The 21,108-nt window shown below is 40.6% G+C and overlaps 2 protein-coding genes across 3 annotated transcripts in view; both read right to left on the reverse strand.

Annotated features, from left to right (window-relative positions):
- Positions 1-66: 66 nt before the first annotated feature.
- Positions 67-9,062, reverse strand: cfap90 (cilia and flagella associated protein 90). Of its 2 annotated transcripts, none has more exons than XM_008109104.3 (3): positions 8,777-9,049; positions 5,038-5,154; positions 67-824 (listed from the first exon to the last, which is right to left on the reverse strand). In XM_008109104.3, exons 1-3 carry the CDS (start codon positions 8,966-8,968, stop codon positions 645-647), a joined length of 489 nt encoding a protein of 162 aa, XP_008107311.1. In that variant the 5' UTR covers positions 8,969-9,049; the 3' UTR covers positions 67-644. The 2 variants fall into 2 exon arrangements, with proteins under 2 accessions (XP_008107311.1, XP_062834004.1); XM_062977934.1 differs by lacking the exon at positions 67-824 and adding an exon at positions 933-1,101 and having other exon boundaries at positions 5,038-5,150; positions 8,777-9,062.
- Positions 9,063-12,326: 3,264 nt separating this feature from the next.
- adcy2 (adenylate cyclase 2) overlaps positions 12,327-21,108 on the reverse strand; it is a 151,331-nt gene continuing 142,549 nt past the window's right edge. The window contains exons 22-25 of the mRNA XM_008109102.2: positions 18,061-18,168; positions 16,338-16,452; positions 14,214-14,338; positions 12,327-13,079 (exon numbers count right to left, since the gene is read on the reverse strand). Coding sequence (XP_008107309.1) covers positions 12,927-13,079; positions 14,214-14,338; positions 16,338-16,452; positions 18,061-18,168 — 501 coding nt within the window. The 3' untranslated portion in view covers positions 12,327-12,926. The remainder of the gene's footprint in view (positions 13,080-14,213; positions 14,339-16,337; positions 16,453-18,060; positions 18,169-21,108) is intronic.

The following is a 21,108-nucleotide window of genomic DNA, read 5'->3' on the forward strand; positions in this document are numbered from 1 at the left end:
GAGAAGTGCACAAGAGTGTTGTGCCCCAGTCGTGGGACACCTTGTTACCACGCAGGGACAAAAGACTCCACTAAGTAAAGTTTATTAAGAAAAATATAAAAGATAGGAAAAGGTACAATAAAAAATACAATCCAAAAGACAAATCCAGAAACTCGCGAGTTGCTCAGTACAGGTGACACTCAGTTTCATGAATCAAATCACAAGAATGCAAAAACTTGGAACTGCACTTTGAGGCGATACAGTGAAACAAGGCAAAATCCAGTCACAGAGGATTTCCAGACATGAATCAACCAAGGGCAGTTAACGACTCTAAACAAAGGATGCCCCAGACTTATTTTAACACTTCTATTTGGACACTTGTGCAATTAGCAGCTTGTACAATGTTGTACCTATAGGAAGGGTATGAAATCAATCAGTAATACTCACAAAAGACTGAAATTATTTCCATAAAAGGGATTTGTTTTTTCAGTGCGCCCACCTAGTTTAAGTATCCATGTGTTGGCCTACAAGCAGATAGTAAATATTTATATGACAGCTCAAAACCCTAGAGTAAAGTCATGGGGCTGATGTTATTACATTTTAATTGACAGTAGTACACTACAGGGAGTTAAATGGAGGTCTTATTTGCTCATGGCAGACAAGCTTTAGGTTGGATCGCCACCTCTGGTGCATTTTTTACTCAAGCAAGCAATTTGATTTTTCCTGTAGAATTCTGCTTGTATATGGTTAATGCGAACGTGGTCTCGATTGATCTCCTCCACAGGCTTGTCTAAACGCCACCCGTACTCAGAAGACGACAAGACAGCTACAGGCCTTGCTTTTTCCTGTAAGAACATTTTGAAATATAGCATCTCAGTGTAAGAAAGTAGGGAAAAAGTCAAACAGTGAAACGAGATGTGAGACGCAGCATTGCTATAGCACTCTAATGGCATACTGGTTTCTTACATTCAGCCTGGAAGAATCACATTTCTGAGATACTTGGCCTCTGCCCAAAGTGAAATGTGCCTCTGTAAAACTGTCTGAATCAAAACAGACTGTGCCCAAAGTTTTGGATCCTTTGGCTGGTAAGAGAGAGGGTGGACAAATCTCTGCTCAAGCAAACTGTCGAAGACAAAAGAGGGCAGGGGGATATTTTTTTAATGGACAACTCTAGCTTTCAACCAGGGCATGACTTTATTACGGCTTTTTAAATTTTTCAATCACTAATTTTTGGAAAGCATGTAGAAGGAGATCAACCATACGTGTTCCAGTTTTTACACAGCATTTTGTGACTGCCCTGCAATTGCCACAGTGCCCTCAGCAAGTCAGCACTTGCTGAAAGATACCTGTATTCTTTACTATGTCTTCATTTGGTGGCCATAAAATTAGATACCCGCGCGAGGAATAAAACCCCTGTAATCTGAGATCAATCTCTGTTCATCCAACACTTTTTTTTACTAAAGGTACTTCCAAAAAAAGTATAAGAATGTCTTAAACAGCTGTAAATAGCCCTACTGAAAACCCTTTCTTCTGAGACTTCTGAACTATTTGCACTTCTGCCGCCACTTGATCCCCAAAGTAGGCTTGTCCGATCGATGGAAAAAATGTTTCAATTCTCGTTTCTAAAGTAGGGGGTCCCGGCTCTTCGATATAGAAATTATTTCTTAATTTTTCACCCAAAATTTTCGGATATTTCCGAAAATTCGTAATGTTTCTAAAATGTTTCTAAAATGGCGGATGCGCATGCGCAATCGCCAAAAAACAGGAAACGGGGGGACTTTTCTGGGGGTCTCTCGCCCTCATTTCTTGAGCTATTCTCATCAAATTTGGTACAGTGGGAGAACACATTCCACACTCTTTGCTCAACAAATTGCAGAATGTTTCCTGTCTCCTATGATTTTTGGTGAATTTTCATAACTTTTTATAATACACTATTTTTCAATATTTGAAGAAACCTGTTCCTGGTTTGAAAGTCTTATTTCCTGTTCAATTGGGTTCTTCTCACTGTAAAAGTCCCTCTTCTACTTGTGTAGACTTTGGATTAGAAATGCAGCACACGCCAAGCAATGCCTTGACAGGATTGGCAACGTCCTTTGGAAACTATAAATTGCTGTGGACCCTCTATTGAATCAAATCAATGTCTGACTTTGTGATTGCAGAAATAAAACTCAGCCCAAGGCTTGGGAATAGAAATGGAGCATGAGGGAAGCAATGCCTTGGCGGGTGCCCCACGTCCTTTGGAAACTATTTCTTCCAATGTACCCTTTAGGTTTGAAAACAATGTGTGTCTTTGTGATTGCTGCAATAACACTCAGCCCGGGGGCTTGGGATTACAAACGGAGCGGGAGGGAAGCAATGCACTTGCAGAAACGCAGACGTCCTTTGGAAACTATTATTTTCAAGTTCCCCCCCTTTCAGGATTGCAAAGAAGGGCTGATGTGGTGATTGCTAAATTCCAAAAAAGAAAACAGAAAGGCAAAGGGACTCCCTCTGGAGTAGAAAAGTAAAGCACCCCAAGCTCTGCACTTGCAGGAACGCAGACGTCCTTTGGAAAATAAAAGTTCCCTAAAGCCACAGCAAGGACTCTGCCCCAAGCCCCAAGCCAATTTCCCCCCAAAAAAACACAATATTGAACCAGCAACAACAGACAGACACTCTACCCCCTATAGCCAGAACAGTCACGTAGCCCTCTCTGCCCCAAGCAAGCAAGCAGCTTCCCAGCGCGCGCGAACCACTCTCTCTCCTCGGTATCCTAGCCCAGAATGGCTTGGCTCTGTTGCGGAGGGGATTTTTATAGCAATCCTCCACGTGGACGTGGAGGACGCTAGCCCCCACCTTTTTCAGCCATCGTGGAAGACTGATTGGCCAGGGAGCCATGTTAGGCTGCGCTAGGCTCCCATTCATGTTAGGTTGCAGAAACAAAAAAAAATTAATTAAAAAAAATTTAAAAAAATGTTGGAAGGAAAAAATTTAACGAAAATTTTAAGAAACAATTAGAGAATGGGCCAACGATGGTTCAAATTACATTGCCAGTTGCGCCCAGGGAAAATGTTTCAATACTCATTTCAAAAAACGAGAACAATCCGAAATAATTACGAAACGAGAAACATAACGAAAATTTGGACAACCCTATACTCTAGTATAAGCCGACCCTAATATAAGATGAGGCACCTAATTTTACAACAAAAAAAATGTGGAAACATATTGATTTGAGTATAAGCCAAGGGTGGGAAATGCAGCAGCTAGTGGTAAATTTCAAAAGGAAAATAGATCCCAATGAAATTATATTGAGGCATCAGTAGGTTAAAGGTTTTTAAATATTTACCGTATTTCAAAGAAAAACAGTAAACTAGCTCTCTAAGTGGAAAGGTAGGGTCAAAATTAACAATATTAACAATAAATTAATAATAATAATAATAAACTTCATTTGTACCCTGTCCTATCCCCCCATGGGGACTCAGGCCAGCTTCCAACATAGTGACAGGCAAACATTCAATGCCTACATAAACAATGCAGAGCGAGATATAGATCTATCATTATATATACTAATTTCACATATGCATTTCCCCCTGAAATGTTTGCAAATCTTCTCTCTATATATGTACAGTTCCCTTCTGCAATATTTGCAAGCCCTATATATTTATATCTATCTAGAAATCTCTCTCTCTCTGTGTTTCCCCTACAATATTTGCAAGCCCTATATATCTATATTCATATATATCTATCTAGACATCTCTCTCTACAGAGATAATTATATCTGTATAGGATTTGCAAAGACTTGCAAACATGTGAAGCGAAAATTCATATATAAAATAATGTATACACATAGATACAGATATACAGATACATGGAAATCTCTAGATATCTATATGTATATGGGATTTGCAAAGACTTGCAAACATATGAGGGGAAATTCTTATATAAAAATAATGTAGATAGATAGATACAAACAAATATTTAGGCACAGGGATTGCAAAGGCTTGCAGGGGGAGATGCCTATATATCTGAAGCAGAGATTAACAAATATTTCAGGGGGAAATGCTTTTATAAGATATTTCTTCCTGACTTGCAAGGGCTTCTTTCCCTTTTCAAAACATTTCCTTGGTTAAGAGCGAGGGAGGTTTTGGAAAAGTAAACTCTGATGAGGGTAAGATGAGAGATAAATATGTCATATATTGCAAGCAACAGGCTCCAGGCTCCGCTGCCGGCTTGACCATTACCCGATTATAAGCCGGGGGAGGCTTTTTCGGCTCATAAAAAGGGCTGAAAAACTCGGCTTATCTTCGAGTATATATGGTAATTCTAAGAGATTGCAACATCAGAAAGTGAGAGACAGAATGTGAATGTGATTTGACCCAAACAATCTGGTGAGATCTCTGATTGATCTGGATTTGAATTAAGGATTGATCTTATGTTTAGTTTGATCAAAGTACAAATTGATGGTAATCTGTCAGGGGACTTTGTGCTTTTCCTGCATGGCAGAAGGTTGGACTGTGTGGCCGCTGTGGTCTCTTCCAATTATGTGATTCTTTGATTCATGGTCCTCCCAAATAAAGATGTTTGGGATTCTGTCCTTAAGCTGAAGTTTGCTAGTTCAGGACAAAGTTTTGAGCAGTGCCGACACTTGATTTTATCACGGCTATGATAATAATAGGAGCCCACGTGGCACAGCAGGTTAAACCACTGAGCTACTGAACTTGCTGAGCGAAAGGTCGAAAGTTTGAATCTGAGGAGCGGGGTGAGCTGCCGCTGTTAGCCCCAGTTTCTGCCAACCCAGCAGTTCAAAAACATGCAAACGCGAGTAGATCAATAGGTACTGCTCCAACAGGAAGGTAACAGCGCACCATGCAGTCATGCTGGTCACATGACCTTGGAGACATCTATAGATTCTTTGGCTTTGAAATGGAGATGAGCACCACCCTCCAAAGTTGGGCACGACTAGACTTAATGTCAGGAGAAAACCTTTACCTTTACCTAAGATAACAAATAGGAAGAGTGGGTCATTGTGGTTTCTGGCCAACTGTATAATCCAGACAATCATTTCAGCATAATAATTACCTCCTCATTAATACGAAGTCCCCTGCTTTTTGCATGCTCCCTGTCACACCGATGAAGTTTTTGATCATAGCCAGCAGGTCTTTTATAGATGCAGTCATATACCGAAACAATTCCTGGCTTGAAACAAGGATGGGGGGTTGAATGGAAAAAATGCCATTAATTGTCAAGAGAACAGTACAGTATATGCTTGACACCAATCGATCATGCGGACATGTTGCCTTTATGTGCAGCAGAAGCAGCATGGGACATGGCAGAGCCATAGTTCTTTAGGGATGAGCAGAGTAGCCACGACACCTGCCTATCACAAGGACTAGAAAGCTGTGCAGACCTTCCATATTCCGACCTTCCCTTATGGAATGTGAGACTTCCTTTAATTAATATGTTTATTGTTTTCAGAAACAATGACAGAAACTTTAAAACAATGACAATCAGGTTTGCAATTATAAATGCTTGTACCCTATTACATGCTAAATTTAAAAAAAAGATTTGACTTGCTATGAGCATTAGGCACTCAACTACTTCCCTGGTTATGAGAATAAAACTGATAGCAAATGGGAACAGGAGAGAACCTCTGGCATTTTTTCTCATCCCTCTTCAAAGCCATTCACCAGTTGGAAAACAGTTCTGTGTACATGGACTACATGACCCACCTGGATCCCTTAAAGCTCAGATGAGATAAAAACAATATCCCTATCATGAGTGCTGTTCCAGTTCACATAAAAGGGTACAACTCCAGGCAGATCTCAGAAGGTTGCTGGCTGGAAGAATTTTGAGCATGTTAGCCCAGCAAAGTAACTTTTGTTAAGCTTAAAGAACATACTTCTCCATTGCTTTGTTCGTTTGCAGAATCCTTTGGGATTGTGTTGTCGAAGGCTTTCATGGTCAGAATCACAGGGATTGTTGTGAGTTTTCTGGACTGTACGGCCATGTTCCAGAAGCATTCTCTCCTGACGTTTCACCCACATCTATGGCAGGCATCCTCAGAGGTTTCCAACAGACCCCTCAACCTCTGAGGATGCCTGCCATAGATGTGGGTGAAACGTCAGGAGAGAATGTTTCTACAACATGGCCATACAGCCCGGAAAACTCACAACAATCCTTGTGTTAGACAATTTGTGTTAGACAATTTAGTGTTAGACAATTTGTGTGTTAGACAATTTAGGGATTGTTACATCCAGATTCTCCTTGCCAGGTCATACTTTCCCCTTCAATGGTGCTAAAAGAAAGAGGCACCAGGGCATAGGGAAATTGCATATTGACTTAAGCCATGCTATGGCTCCTACAGGTCAGATCTGTCTTATTGCTACTGCAACACAGATTTCAAAATGAAACTGGCTTTGGAATGCCCTCTGGGACTCAGTCCTGGTATTGCACTTGTAACTCTTGTGGAGCAATTCATAATGCAATCTCTCAAGAACCTTTGTGATGGAAAAGTCCCTGGCAGTGATAGGCTAAGCTTCCAAATGATCCCATTGTTGCTATTGACTGAGTGGCTCCAATCCCTGAGAGAAAGAGAAGTAAAGGAGTCAGAAGTTTCTCAGAAGGGAGGAACAAAACAGTTTTCCAAGAAGGTAAGACTTTGGGGGCTGAGAAGGCAGGAGGCCCCAGCAGATTGTGTGTGTGTGTTTGGGCAGGTGAGTGGGAGCAGAGTTGTAAAAGAACAACTGGAAAGAACAAGCCACATCTTTGACAATGAGTCTCCACCCCTTGCAAGTTCTTTGCCAAGGTAAGATGCACTTCATACCCATGGCAACCAGATCACAAAAGAGGCTTTATACCTCCAGAGAAACTAGCAGTCAAACTCTGACATTAACACACTCTGGAAAGATTGTGCACAGAGAGGGGGGCAATATGGGTGAAAACTGGCTTCCAAATTTATAGAATTGAAATTGTATGTTTTAGAAGGACTGTAGCATAGCAGCCAGTGCCCTCTTTGATTCTGTGCTTATAAACCAGACTGCCCGATTGCCCAGTGCTGCCTGGGTTTGACAGGTGACTTTGGGCCAAGATGTCTACAGGTCCAAGGTGTTCTCTGCAGCGTCTCCTTGATTTTTGAAGGAAGTTAGGCTTGTACAAACACTGCGGAGAATACAACAGGCTGCAACAATATTTTTTGTTAAGCCCCTAGCTTTCTAAAAGAATTGTTTTAGCTTTTTTAAAAATGGTTTGTTTCTTATATTGTGATTTTTAGTATATGTTGCTTCTGGGGGCTTTGGTCGAAAGTTCGAATCTGTAAGACGGGGTGAGCTTCCATCTGTCAGCCCTAGCTTCCTATGCAGGGACATGAAGGAAGCCTCCCAGCTGGATGGTAGCATATCCGGGTGTCCCCTGGTTAACATCTTTGTAGATGGCCAATTCTCTCACACCAGAAGCAAATTGTCTCAATTCGCTTCTGATACGATTAAAAAAATCGAGTGGTTATAGTTGCTAGTGATATAATGAAGTCAGAGCTCACAAAGTCAAAATACCTGGACTTCTGCATTAATAGGATCAATCATAAGATACAACTCCTTGGAGCTTTGCTTTCATCTTCAGCATGGCTGACAACATATTTTCTCTGGCAATAAAATACTATTGTGAGCAATTCCAATCATTATGAAAATAATTCATGCTTGCAATTTAGACCCATTAGCTGTACAAAAGACTTTCTCCTGGTTGGGATAAAGGCTGCTGTAATGGCATTGGTGATATAAGTGAAGCAACAGAATGGAATGAAATAGCACCTTTGAGGTAACTGGGAAAAGGACATTCCTCCCATCAACCTTCAATGAATAAGCATCATCACCATTATTTGTGTGTGTGTGTGTGTGTCCGTTTGTACCACAAAGGCTGTTGGTAGGTGAAGTGGCCCTCTGCAATATCAGTGGAAAAGAGGTGATGTATATGAGGGGAAGAGAGGAAGGAAGGCAGGCAAGAAAGGAAAAGGAGGGAGGGTGGCAGAGGAAAGGAGGAGGGAAGGGAGGGAATAAAAAGGGGAATAGGTATGAGAGGAGCAAAGAAAGGAAAGAAAGGAAAGTGGAAGGCAGAGAAGAAAGAAGGGATGGAGTGAGGGAAAAGAGAAAAAGAAGGAAAGAGAAAAGAAGGAAGAGAAAGCAAAGAAAGAAGGAGGGAAGGAAGTGCTACAAAGAAAGTTTGCCCATCACCATTGCCAGAGTGTTGCCATGGAGACATTGTGAGGTAGACCTTCTTAGAGCTGGGGAAGGGAGAAAGTAGGTGGGCAGTAGTTTCACATCCATGAAAGCTTTTGTTAGAAATGTGTTTCTTTCATTTACTCTCAAAGGTGTTGCTGGGTTCCGTTATGATATCTAAAACAAACACCGCAATTTTCCATTTTGCTCAGATCAAACCAGCTGCTTGCCTTAGGGGACTCTTTTGGGGTCATTGCTATAAAGTCACATGAAAAATATCTACAGTTTAAAATTTGCTAAAGCACCTCTGGTACCTTGAAGACACCAACTCACAAAAGATCTCTGTTTGCTAATGCACAGAATTGCATTCAGACTATTGCTGATGAGGAAGGAGAAAATCTAACTCTCCCTGATTTTAGATCATTCTCCAAATGGGCTAATGCCAAACTATTGCCAGTGGAAGGCTGTGTGTGTAAATACTGTATATCTAGCACAGATACAGTAATGAGTAAGGCATGTCATAACTTCCTAGTGGTACGTAAAATGTGTTAAGCCTTTCCCCACCTCAACACTCTCCCTGTCCATTCTCTCCTCCACTGCTCTGAACGCACCTTACTGTCTTGGTGGAAATAGCTGAGTTCTGGAGGATCCATACGTCGGGGTGGAATGTAGCTGAAGGCTGACTGTGCAGAGAGTGGGAGTTTATGCTGCCTTATTAGTTTCTCATTGATGCCTCCCAGTTCCTCCACTTCTTCCTCCTCCTCCTCGGCTTCCCCTTCCTTCCCATTTTGGATTTCTAGCATTCCCCAGCCAAGCTTGAAGTGGCTGGCTGGCTTCTGGACTCCCAACACAGCTTTCTCTCAGCTTGTATGTCTGCCGAGTTCTTTGGTTACTAAGAGACAGTCATGCATCCACTGTGATGTCAATCAATATACACAAGGCACTAGAAGGTTGAAGAAATTGGCTGCTAGAGGGCAAAAGTGCCATTAAAAGAGCCAACAGATACACTTTCCCTGAACATGCAAAATGACTGTCATTGAGAGTACACTATTTGTGTACAGAGGTTGGCAGCTCATTAACTTCTTCCAAAAGAACAAAACAAAAGGATGACTGTATGTAGTGGCACTTTGTAATGCTTTACTTCTAAATGAATTTATTGTGCATGAAAGTGTCTGGTTTCCAAAACATGAGAACCTTCCCATCAGCGAAGCAGGGGATGAACACCTTCCAGGAGGTGAGGATGAAGCCCAAGCATGCAGTAGAGAAAGGTAGTGACTTACTTTTAGTTGGAAAACAGCTGAAAGGTTCCCAAACAATACAGACATCATTTATTTATCAAACTACGGCCCCAATCTATGAATGATTCATGCTTTTGGAAGAAACAGACCAGAACATCCAGCTATGCTAATAAAGAACACTGACTGGACAAATCAAATTTTAAATCCCAAACTGTGGGCATTCTCCATGTCTGTCTCTATAGCTGTGCCCCCCAAAAAGTCCCAAAGGGAAAGCAGCTGGAGGAAGCACATAGCAAACAAATCTCCATTTGTGGACGGAACCAGGGTGGAATTTAACATGGAGTGTCTAAGCCAACAGTTCAAAAATCTCAATTTTCACTACAAACAACCCCCAGCTCAACAATACCACATTACTTATGAAAAGAGCAATAGATTTGAAAGGATGACAGCAATGTCTGATGATAATCCTCAAAATCCAGAATGTCAAAGGTGAGAGATATGAAGCCACAGCTGACTGATATTTGGTCCTCAAAGCAAAGCACTGGACTCAGATTCTAAGTGTATCATTGGGCTTTTAAAAAGTATATATTCCTTTCACCAGACTTCAGCTGGTAGGTATTGAAACTCTACTCTTTTTTTTTTCATGTCAGGAGCAACTTGAGTCGCTCCTGGAGTGAGAGAATTGGCCGTCTGCAAGGACGTTGCCCAGGGGATGCCCGGATGTTTTGATGTTTTTACCATCCTTGTGGGAGGCTTCTCTCATGTCCCCGCATGGAGCTGGAGCTGATAGAGGGAGCTTATCTGCACTCTCCCCGGGTGGGATTTGAACATGGCAGCCTTCAGGTCAGCAACCCAACCTTCAAGTCACAAGGCTTTAACCCACTACTCCACCGGGGGCTTCAAAACTCTACTAAAAAAAGAAAAGAAAGTAGATCTTGCATGTCTAAAGCCAGCCCAGCCATGTAAGAAGAGGGTACAGTAGAGGTTTTGGTGACAAGGAAGATACTGTATCAGGACTCTGCAGAACTTCTCCCTCTTGTTTCATTTGTATAATAAACTCAATGCATTGCAGAAAGTTAGAAAATAAAACACATATCTTTCATCTCTCAAAATTAGTGTTTTATTTGTGCAGAATTTAGGGTGAGGGTGTTGATGCAGAAAACTGGTATTCTTGATATTGAAAACGAAATGGCAGTTGATTCCAGCCACCTTTTCTATTAATTGTGATCTTTTACTCATACATAATAATCCACATGTTGTGGTCCATTGTTTTATAGAGGTATGTGTTTATCTGTTTTATAGCATTTTGGTAACAAAACCCAGTTGCCCATAGAGTTGTGCTGGAGGACATAGAGACTTCTAGGACGCTTCCAGACAGCACCCAAATCTGCACCCCAAACCCGGGCTCCCCCACCCAAACCCATGACTCCTGGGATGTCACCCAGCCACTGTCAAACCTTCCAAAACAAGCCTAATTTTTTAAAAAGTATCGGACCACCATTAAGTTGCTCAGTGAGTCCTCCTAGCACGTATAAATGACAAGCCAAGATACCAGGGAGGGGGGCGATTTTGCTCCCTCCTTCAGTGTGTCATTTGTACATGCCAGGAGGACTCACAGAATAGCTTAATGGTGTGCCGGTAAGTTTAACATTTAACTGTAGTTTTGGAGGCTTGCGGGGAGGGGTGGGTGCCATCTTGCACCTTTGGCTCCAGGAGTCCAAAAGGTGTGAGATGGCTATGAGGACTGACCCTCAGGAGCATCCTGGGGAGTGAGTCCCCACAGGCCCAATACCTCATTAGACCTGTGCCTTTCAGGAGGTTCCAGGTCTAATGGGGTATTTTATTAATTGGGATAAAGCACAACAGGCCCCCAGTCTTTTGGACCTATCTGGAACGGACCCTAGAGCGCATATACCAGTATTAATCAAATCTGCAAATAATGTACTCCACAAAAGTTAACTATACAAATGTGGGTGTCTAACAGTAGTGAAATACAACTAAGCAGCATGGTGGATCTGTAACAGGGAAAGAACTTATGGAGACAAATGCAATGTGTTTACTACCTAAGATAATTAAAAGTTTGACTGATCCTATTTACTCAAATGTAATTCTCACCTTTTAAGGCTAAATTACCTCACCAAAATTAGGGTGCACATTAGATTCGCATCATATGGTCATCTTAGTGCTGAACCAAAGCAAAAAGGGAAGCTGCTTCAGAACACTTGGAGCTCCTATTTTAGGGATGTCATCTCTAATTTAATTGCTATGGCTCAATGCTATGCAATCCTGGGATTTGTAGTTTGGTGAGGGATCAGCATTCTTTGGCAGAGAAGGTTCAAGAGCCAAACTACACTCCCCATGATTCCATAGCATTGACCCAAAGCAATAAAAGTGGATTCATACTACAGCATAGATGTACCACAACCTTTTCTTTTCCATTTCTGAGAGCTTTGATGTACTAACATCTTTGTTTTTAAAGATAGAATTTCAAGTATGCAGCAACTTTAGATTGTACATTCCATTGTGCCTTGGTCTAGTAGTTGGAGAGAGGTGCTTCTTCTGCCATTCCTTTGTAGAGAGAGAAAAGCAGCCAGTTCCTTTGTGCCCAGCAGCTGGTGAAAGCCTCTCTAGCTTTGACATTTGAAGGAGAAAAAGAGCAACCAGTATCTGTTAAATTGAATCCCTTCCACCACTGCCACCCCCCTTTTGTGTGTTGTATCATTGTTAGATTGTAACTCTGAAGTGTGGGAGCTGGCTATGATTTATAAGACACTCTGAAGGATGAAATATTAATACAATAAACAAATAAATCCCTTGGAATGAGATTTAGGTTTTTTTTCTGATGCTCGGTGTGTCTTGAAGGCGCAATATGAATGTAGTGGTAGTAGTATTGCTACTAAAAAACCCAAGGTTTAAAGACAAATTACATATAAACTTTTAATGAGTTAATTATACAAAAGACAATGGCATCAAAACATTAGACACAATTTATACAAAACTGGTCCTGTTTGGCTATGACTTCCCTTGTGAAGGCAGTCAGCCGTAGTTCCATTTTGTGTCGCTGGCTGTGGGATGTAGCTGGTGAACACACCCTAGTTGGAGTAGATGAAGGATCAGAATTAGGTATTACAAATTCAGGACTAGATGATGTTATTGGGGAGCTACCATACTTTCCACAGTTTTCCATGCAGCTTAGTTTTATTGCCATTTTTTCTCTTAGGTCTTCTCTGCACTTTCCCTTACCTCTTAACCCAGTCTCAGACCTTAATTTCTCAAATTATGGTCATAATTTCTCGTTTCCACCTCTGTGTTGACAGAACATGTTGCCGCTTGTCTTCTCAGCCCATAGCACAGACTACGGAGATCTCTTGATGCTGGACTAAACTGTAGACTTTACTACAGCAATGTTTCTATATACCAGAAATTACACACATGTTCATGGTATGGGCCAAAAGAGGGATAAGAAAAATGTGCAATGCCTTTTCTCTAAAAACGTGGGACTGCCCACACCCACAGTTATATTTCAGGATGCCACATTTCCTTGTGAAAGGGACTTTGTTGTTTCAGTATGTACAAAATAGGTTTGAAGCTCCCCTTTTCCTTTAACATTAATGATGCCTCGGCACGTACAAATGTAGCCAAGTGTTTGTAAGATGTTTCTGGTTTCTTCTGTGACCTGAGAAACAAAACAAGTCTGTATTATTTTTAAAGTAAATCTAGATTCCACTGATATTGTTTTTAACTCTTTCCACACACTAATGGAGAATCCTCTTCACTCTATTCTTCACTTTTGATTACTGCAGTGGACAAGTGAATGTTCCATGATGTGAACTCCGACTCAGTCTTACTCTTTTGTTTTTCATAGAATATAAATACAATGCCCCAAGAATAATTCTAGACTAAACATGAGCAGCATGTTTTAGAACAGTGGTTCCCAACCTTTGGTCCTTCAGCTGTTTTGGACTTCAATTTCCACAATTGCCAATAGCTGGTAAACTAGCTGGGATTTCTGGGAGTTGAAGTACAAAACACCCGGAAGACCAAAGGTTGGGAATCACTGTTCTGGATCATTTAACTCTAGTCTGCTGGTCTCCTTCTGGAAGGATGAGGAGTGGGTGAGCACTGGGCCAAGAGATGCCACTTGGCTGTGCAGCTAAGCTAGTTACCTAACTAAGTTCTGGCCTAAATTCTGACATATGCAGCTGTTTCACTCCATCATGAGAAACTAAACCTAAACATTTTAATTTTCCACACTCTTAAAATAAGCCCTTCTTTGAATCTGCTCACCCTGAAGTGATGAAGAAAAAAGGCAATGACTGGGGATGTACTTGCATAACATAGCTACAATCTGTACTACTTGTCAATGCTATCCCACAAAATTCACCTTATAGCAGCAAAGGTTATATAAAAGAGTGAGAAGGGGGTAGCAAGAATTCATTCAATGATTTTCCTTTAATTTCTGCACATATCTAGAGAGACCTCCAGGTTCTTTCGAGGTCTCTGCAGATGATGTTCTTGCAGTACATCCAGTTGTATGATAGCTTGTCCTCTTGCTCTTGAACAACATGGAAATGGCCATGGTGAGGGAGGGTTCTGCTGCTCACAAGTGGATTTGGGGTGGGATTTTAATTGTTTTCTGATCAGAACAAAATTCTGACATCCACAGCAACTTTTTAAAAAGTGTTTTGATGCTGTAAAATCTATGCCAACCATAAATGGTTGGCAAAAAGGATCAAAAAGTTGCCACTGCTTTTTAGATGGAGATTTCTCTTCAGGAGCTGTTGGTTATCAGTAAAGACAAAAACCATACCTGTATTTTATCTAAGACACCAGTGCTATCCATCCGACTGGCCACATTTACAGTGTTGCCCCAGATATCATACTGTGGTTTCTGAGCTCCAATAACACCAGCTATTACAGGTCCATGGTTAATACCTGTATTATTTAAGAACACAAAACATATGATCAGTTTGCATTTTCTCACATATTCAAAAAGGCTTCAAACTGAGTGATTGGCTTACTAAATGTGGGTATGAAGTGTACTTCCTTGATATGTAAACATTTGACACATAAACAACGCAAGAGGCAAACTTGTCACAAAGGTGTTAAATTCCAGTCTTGAAATCCACACCTGCCACGATCATATACAAAGAGGACCCCGGGATAATAAGCAAATGTAACATGAGTTCTTTCCCTAAGGATAGGTGCCCTGAATGGCAAAATATTTCCACAATCTCATTAGAAAACCTAAACCTTGAGCAATTGGCAAGGTTTCACCACTTGGTGGCACTATACATCAAGAAGAATAAAATCAACAAGCATAAATTGGAATCCTTCAAAATATAATGGGAACAGAGGGGAAATGTTAAATTTACAGACATTTCAGATATGGTTGTAGGACACATTTATTCACAGTTCACATTTCATACCAGTAAACTTCACAGAACATCTAAAATTTTCTGGGGTCAAAGAGATATAAAGAATGTTAACCTCTTGGAATGATTCTCTTCTCGGTCGAAATGTAGTTTTAAGTCATTGTATTCTAAAAACTACAAATATTGTGGTATTTTATTCCCTCCTTCCTTTTCCTCCAGTGCACACACATGCTGAATATGTTTTTAATTAAATAAAGAGAATGATAATGCAGCTGAATAGAGCTCACACTTCTACTCTCACTTTCTCTCTGTGTGTATATGCGCATGAATATGTGTTTTTCAAGACTCAATGGATTTCTTTCATCCACTGAGGCAGAACCCACAGTGGCGCAGTGGGTTAGACCCTTGTGTCGGCAGGACTGATGACCTGAAGGTTGCTGGTTTGAATCCAACCTGGGGAGAGTGTGAATGAGCTCTCTCTATCAGCTCCAGCTCCATGTGGGGACATGAGAGAAGCCTCCCACAAGGATGGTAAAAACATCAAAACATATGGGGGTTCCCTGGGCAACGTCCTTGCAGATGGCCAATTTTCTCACACCAGAAGCGACTTGCAGTTTCCCAAGTCGCTCTTTTCATGACAAAAAACAACAACAATTGAGGCTTGAAACACACATATACACACCAAGCACAAAAAAAACACCGTAATATTGGATTCTTCCCCCATCTCTTATCTTCATTTTGCTCAGACACCAATAATCTCATGCGATATATTCACTTTCTTCTCATATAACAAAATAGTCACGGTATTAAATCAATAAGCTTTGTTTCATTTAAAAGTGTTTTTCCAAATGGGTAGAAGGTGCCTCAGGAAACTTCCCAAAGAAGAGAAAATCAACAGGTTTTGCTCTGCTTTCATCTTTTAAATTGGTTGTGTTCATCAGACAGTCCCCCTTTATCCTTTGTCAACAGATGTTGTAACAGAAAGTTTATCCATATCCACACCAGTTGCAACCAACTCTTGCTCTCTCACCACTTGAGGCAGGAAGAATAGGCTCTTGTTACAGCCTACTTTGCCTAGGCTCAAAGGCCATGCATTGTAGGCGAGGTGTTTCAAGAGACTGTGTGGGTTTCCTTTCAGCAAGGCATTTGTGGGTGCTCTCTCTGGAGGCTCTCCAGGAGTGGCAGCTGCATCAAGGGGTGGGTTGGAAATGCAGAATTGGCTTGCTTTATCTACTGAATGAATGGCCCATTCCTAACCCACATTTCCCCAAGCCCTTTCCTAACTTATGGCAAACTATGAAGAACCTCTGCTTACATTTTTACAGGAATTCATTTAAAGAGTTCAGCTATTCCTTTTTTCCAGCGTGTTACTACATTCTCATTTTATTGATCTATATATTTTGTAGCATTCTAGCATTAAGATTATCTTGGATATGGGGGAGAAGAAACACATTGTTAATGCAAATGCAAGATAGAATAATAAAGTGGGGGTATCTGAATTATTAACAGTAAGAAACAAAGGATCACATTGCTTGCAGCTTAAACAAAGTGTTGCTTACCTACTCGAAGCTTGAAGTCATTGAAGGAATGCTTGTTTATAACATCTAGCTTTGCTCCAAGGGCAAATGCAAACTCAACCATAGTCCCAATATGCATGTATTGTCGTTCAGGCTCCTGAATATAAATAAGTGAACACATATAAAGCAAGGCAACATTTTCATCATGCTTGTTCTCTGTAAGCCCCATTTGAACATTGTACATTTCTTGTGAGGAAGTTTCCCTATGCATAATACATCTTTTAGTGTATTTCTAAAAAGAGAAAGGGAAATATCTATGGGTAAATTAAACATGAACAAAATAATTGAGCTCAATGGGATAAGACTAGGCTGTGTATTAATTCATTCACACTGTACATGTTTAAGTATTGCTCAGTTTTATGTTAGACATATTCTTATGGGGAATCAAGAAACATGACTGGGCCAAGTTCAAGGCTGGGTCTAGGAGATGTGAGCCTCCTGCAAGCAAACCATCTTTCATTTTGTTGCAAAAAATGATTCCACTGATTTATCAGTCTGGGAATTGAAAGACTATCTGTTATCCATTCCCAGGTTGAAAAAGTTCCCCAAAAATCAGGAAACGCTACTGGTAACAATAATAGACCAACACAATTTATGGGCAGGAAACCATTCATGCTTGAATGCAAGTAGGAAATAGCCGAGTATATATATCCCAATTTTAGTTATCTTTTCTTCTCTCAGGTGTTTGAAAAACACAAAAAGACATGAGGGAGCAGATTGTGTTGGGATTCTTGGCACACTGGGCCTCTTTTGGTTTTGACTCCAGGATAGCTGCCCAAGCTGGGTCAACAGAACAACAGCTGTGCTTGACACTACATTGCCCATTTTATACAAAATATGATGATGGTGGAGATATAATCCCTGAGACTGGCTTCTTCATAAGGGTGGCTCACTTGCACTAATAATTATTGCCACCTCACAGTGCATGAGTCCCTCTTTGTCCCATAGTAATAAAAATAAAAGGAGGATAGAAGTGATTCAGGGTATTAGAAAGTTCCAGCCCCAGTCTTCTTTTGACAAACGAGTGTAAATCATCTCTCTCTCTCTCAGAAACTGGAAGGGAGGCTCCATATTTGTGTTTGACGGTGGAGAGGATGTCATTTTATTTGTTTAGCATCATTTCATAAAATATAGATATGATTCCCTATGACTGGAACACAGGTATTCTAAGTAAGTCTGAGTAATATTTTCCATTTGAAATTTTGAAGCTGCTCATCGGCAGTTCTAAGCTGACTGTAGAGACATTTAAAATAAATATGATATTATAACAAAAAAGAATCAGTCTTGGAATTAGCAGGCAGAGAGGGTTTATATCTCCTTCCTCCAGTGATTCACTTCTACAAAATGCTGCCTGGCCACTGGGGTGGGGATGAATAACTTGAGGTGAACAATATTTACAAGGAAGAGCTGGTAATACTCTTTCTCCACATTTCTATCCTCCCCATTTGTGCTACATCACTAATTGTAAGTATGGAAACATGTTTGCACAGATAATGAGTTTTGTGATTCAAAAGTATGCAAATGTTGGCAGGCTTGTATCACAACCTCTCCAATTAATTTTCCAGGTTACAACAATTCCTTGCATCTAAAAATGTTCCCAGAGTGATCTGTGCTTTACATTCGCAGATCACCATGTATATATTTGTCCTCTGCCCGGCCCCAAATATGAAATACAAACCCCACAAGTTGTGATGCTTATGTATACCTGACTGTGTTCTTGGCTGGGCATTGCACTTAGTCCTGTAGCTGCCATGTAAGTGCTCCCAATGGTCTTGATCTTTTCAACACCACTAAATTTGGGTTTAGACAATAGCTGTGGAGGGAAAAAAGAACATTCTTAGACATTTGTTGGCTAAATAGTAATGCACTTGTGCTGAAAATGCACAGTTCTAAATGTTTTTTCCTCTAGACCATTGTTTGGATTACTAATTCAAGCACTGTTGGCAGGTTTATATCCCAAAGTAGCTGTTTTACATGCTTAATCAGTAGTAAAGACTTTTTTTAATCTTCCCAAATCACATATAAAGTACGGATAAAATAGAGGTAAGGGAACCATTGTTAAAAAAAAACAGGGACATGCAGATGTGAAGAGGTAAAGTTCTCACTTTCTGCATGCCAAGCCTTTTCTCCTCAGTGAACTAAGCTACCTGGATCTGCTGCTTTTTCATTCCCAAAATTCAGTTCCCATCCTAGTAGAGCTCAACTGTAGAAAGGCTGGACTGTATCAGGAGATGACAGACCAGTGCAGACCCTGTTCCTGCAAATCCAAAATTTTACAATGACCAAAAGGACGAGGAAAACAACATTCTACAAGGGACCTTGGTGCTTGCAGATTTCATAGTTGTATAACAAACCACACACAGAAAATTAATGTATCAGCATGTCCTACAGGCCATTATTTTGTCACAAGAGCATTGTCATAAATGTCATTCACCTCTATACTTTGTAAAATATTCTTTGGCAGTAGGACAGTTTTGTCAGGACAGCATTTTTTTCCATGCTTTGGAGAGCAGAAAATGCCACATTTATCCATTAATACATTAACCTCATGTGTAAATCAAGGGTAGGTTTTGGGGCCAAAACTATGAATAAGTTAAGGGTCACTGCATGAAGAAGGAAAAGCAACAGTGCTTCCTCAGCAGACCAGCACTCCTGATGCTGCCATCATTTTCAACTCATTCATTCACATGGGCCTTTTACAAACTAAAATGTCTAGACTTCTACATGAGCATATACAATAGTTTGTTTTGTGAGTCTGGGGAGTGAAAATCTAAGAGAAATTTTGTTTGCTGTCTCCAAGATTTCATGTTTATTTTAATCCATTGAGCTAAAGTTTGCTCAGGCTTGCTTCAACTCAAAGTGAAAAGAACATGTCAGGAAGTCTTGTTGAATTCAACCATGTCATCAAAGCAATCCCCCCAGCCCCATTTCTGTACCTTTAGCAATTTAGATGGTTTTCCATAATGGTGATTTGTACCCATTTTGAGTTCTTATTGAGAGAGGTGGGAGGAGGGGATGGTGTAACCAAATATGAATATTGTATAGATGTTAGGTAGTATTCTGGTCCAACTTACCTGTCAAACGTATCTCTCCCTATGAACCAGTAAGAGCATTAAGATCTGCCGGGGAGGCCCTGCTCTCGGTCCCACTCCTGTCGCAAGCACAACTGGTGGGAATGAGGGACAGGGCCTTCTCATTAGTGGCCCCTCGGCAGAGGAACTCCCTCCTTAGTGATATCAGACTGGTCCCCTCCCTCCTGGTTTTCAGGAAAGGAGTTAAGATCTGGCTGTGTGAGCAGGCATTTGGATAAGTGCAATAGAGAATCGGAATAATTGTAGCAACACAAACGACGACTCTGACTTGGTTTCATGGCTTTTAACAGTTTTATAGTATTTATATGTTTTATTGGTTTTATATATGAAGCATTGTATTTCTGGAGCCTCCAGTGGCGTAGCAAGTTAAGCCGCTGAGCTGCTGAACTTGCTGACCGTGGTTCAAATCCGGGGAGCAGCATGAGCTCCCACTGTTGGCCCCAGCTTCTGTCAACCTCGCAGTTTGAAAACATGCAAATGTGAGTAGATCAATAGGTACCACTCTGGCAGGAAGGTAACAGCGCTCCATGCAGTCATGCCGGCCACATGACCTTGGAGGTGTCTATGGACAACACCAGCTCTTTGGCTTAGAAATGGAGGTGAATACCAACCTCCAGAGTCAGACACGACTAGACCTAAGGTCAGGGGAAAACTTTTACTTATTCTATTTTTACCTGTTTCTATATGTGGCATTGAATTTTGCTATACTGTGAACCGCTTTGAGTCCCCTTGGGGGTGACAGAAAGCAGGATATAAATATAGTAAATAAACATTATATTGGTTTATGTATGTAGATTTGTTTCTTTTTTTTAATGAACATGTAAATTGAAAATAAAAAGAGAGACATATATACAGTGTATGTACGTGTATATGTGTGTGTGTGTATATATATATATGTGTGTGTGTGTGTGTGTGTATATATATATATATATATATATATATATATATATATATATATATATATCCTATTAAATAACATATATTTGCTGGCCATGTAACTGTTAAGGATGAAAAGTCTCTGAGAAGAAACCTATAAGAGTAACTCTAATTGAATAAAAAGGGATTCAAACAAAATAAACAAACGAACAAAAACAGTTTTATAGTTGTTTTTATGACTCTTTGTTATCCAAACATTAAATGTGGCCCTTTGTAATCATTTGTGGGCACAGTGCAGGAGAGAGGAAATGTACCTAATCCTCCTTTGTGTCTCTTTCCTGTCTCCAATTTCCACTAATATTTTGTTTTTAAATAATAACTTTAGCAACATCCCCTTTCATGGTTCTTTGTCCCTTCATTTGCTCCACTCACTCTTGAAGCCTTACATCCCCCAATGAAAGTGAGCAAACTATAGCCCTATAGTTATTGTTGGGCAGCTGAGCCATAGGATCAGAAATAGTGATTTATGCTACTCCAAAACCATGTCAGAAAACCAGTCACAAGCCCCCAAATGTGCCACATAACATTAGAAAATAATAACACTTTTTGGGTAGGAATACTGATTCTACTAGAAGAGAAAGAGAAGGGAAAAGCTCCAAATATTGCACAATTAGAAAAAAAATATGACTGGGTTCTTAAAGATTGTGATGACTCATGGGCCATGTAGTCCTGTTCCTAGTACTGTTGTGACAGATGAAGAGGAGAACTTGGGTTTCCTACCGTTT

This window comes from Anolis carolinensis, chromosome 4 (genome assembly GCF_035594765.1).
Source record: "Anolis carolinensis isolate JA03-04 chromosome 4, rAnoCar3.1.pri, whole genome shotgun sequence".
NCBI lineage: Eukaryota > Metazoa > Chordata > Lepidosauria > Squamata > Dactyloidae > Anolis > Anolis carolinensis.

Bases quoted from the DNA above. Each gene is read 5' to 3' on its own strand.
- cfap90 (XM_008109104.3), bottom strand. From the start codon at position 8,968: ATGCTAGAAATCCAAAATGGGAAGGAAGGGGAAGCCGAGGAGGAGGAG. The intron at 5,155-8,776 runs GTGCGTTCAGAG...CCTTGTTTCAAG, and splicing joins ATTTCCACCAAGACAGTAAG to CCAGGAATTGTTTCGGTATA. The intron at 825-5,037 runs GTAATTATTATG...ATGTTCTTACAG, and splicing joins GACTTCGTATTAATGAGGAG to GAAAAAGCAAGGCCTGTAGC.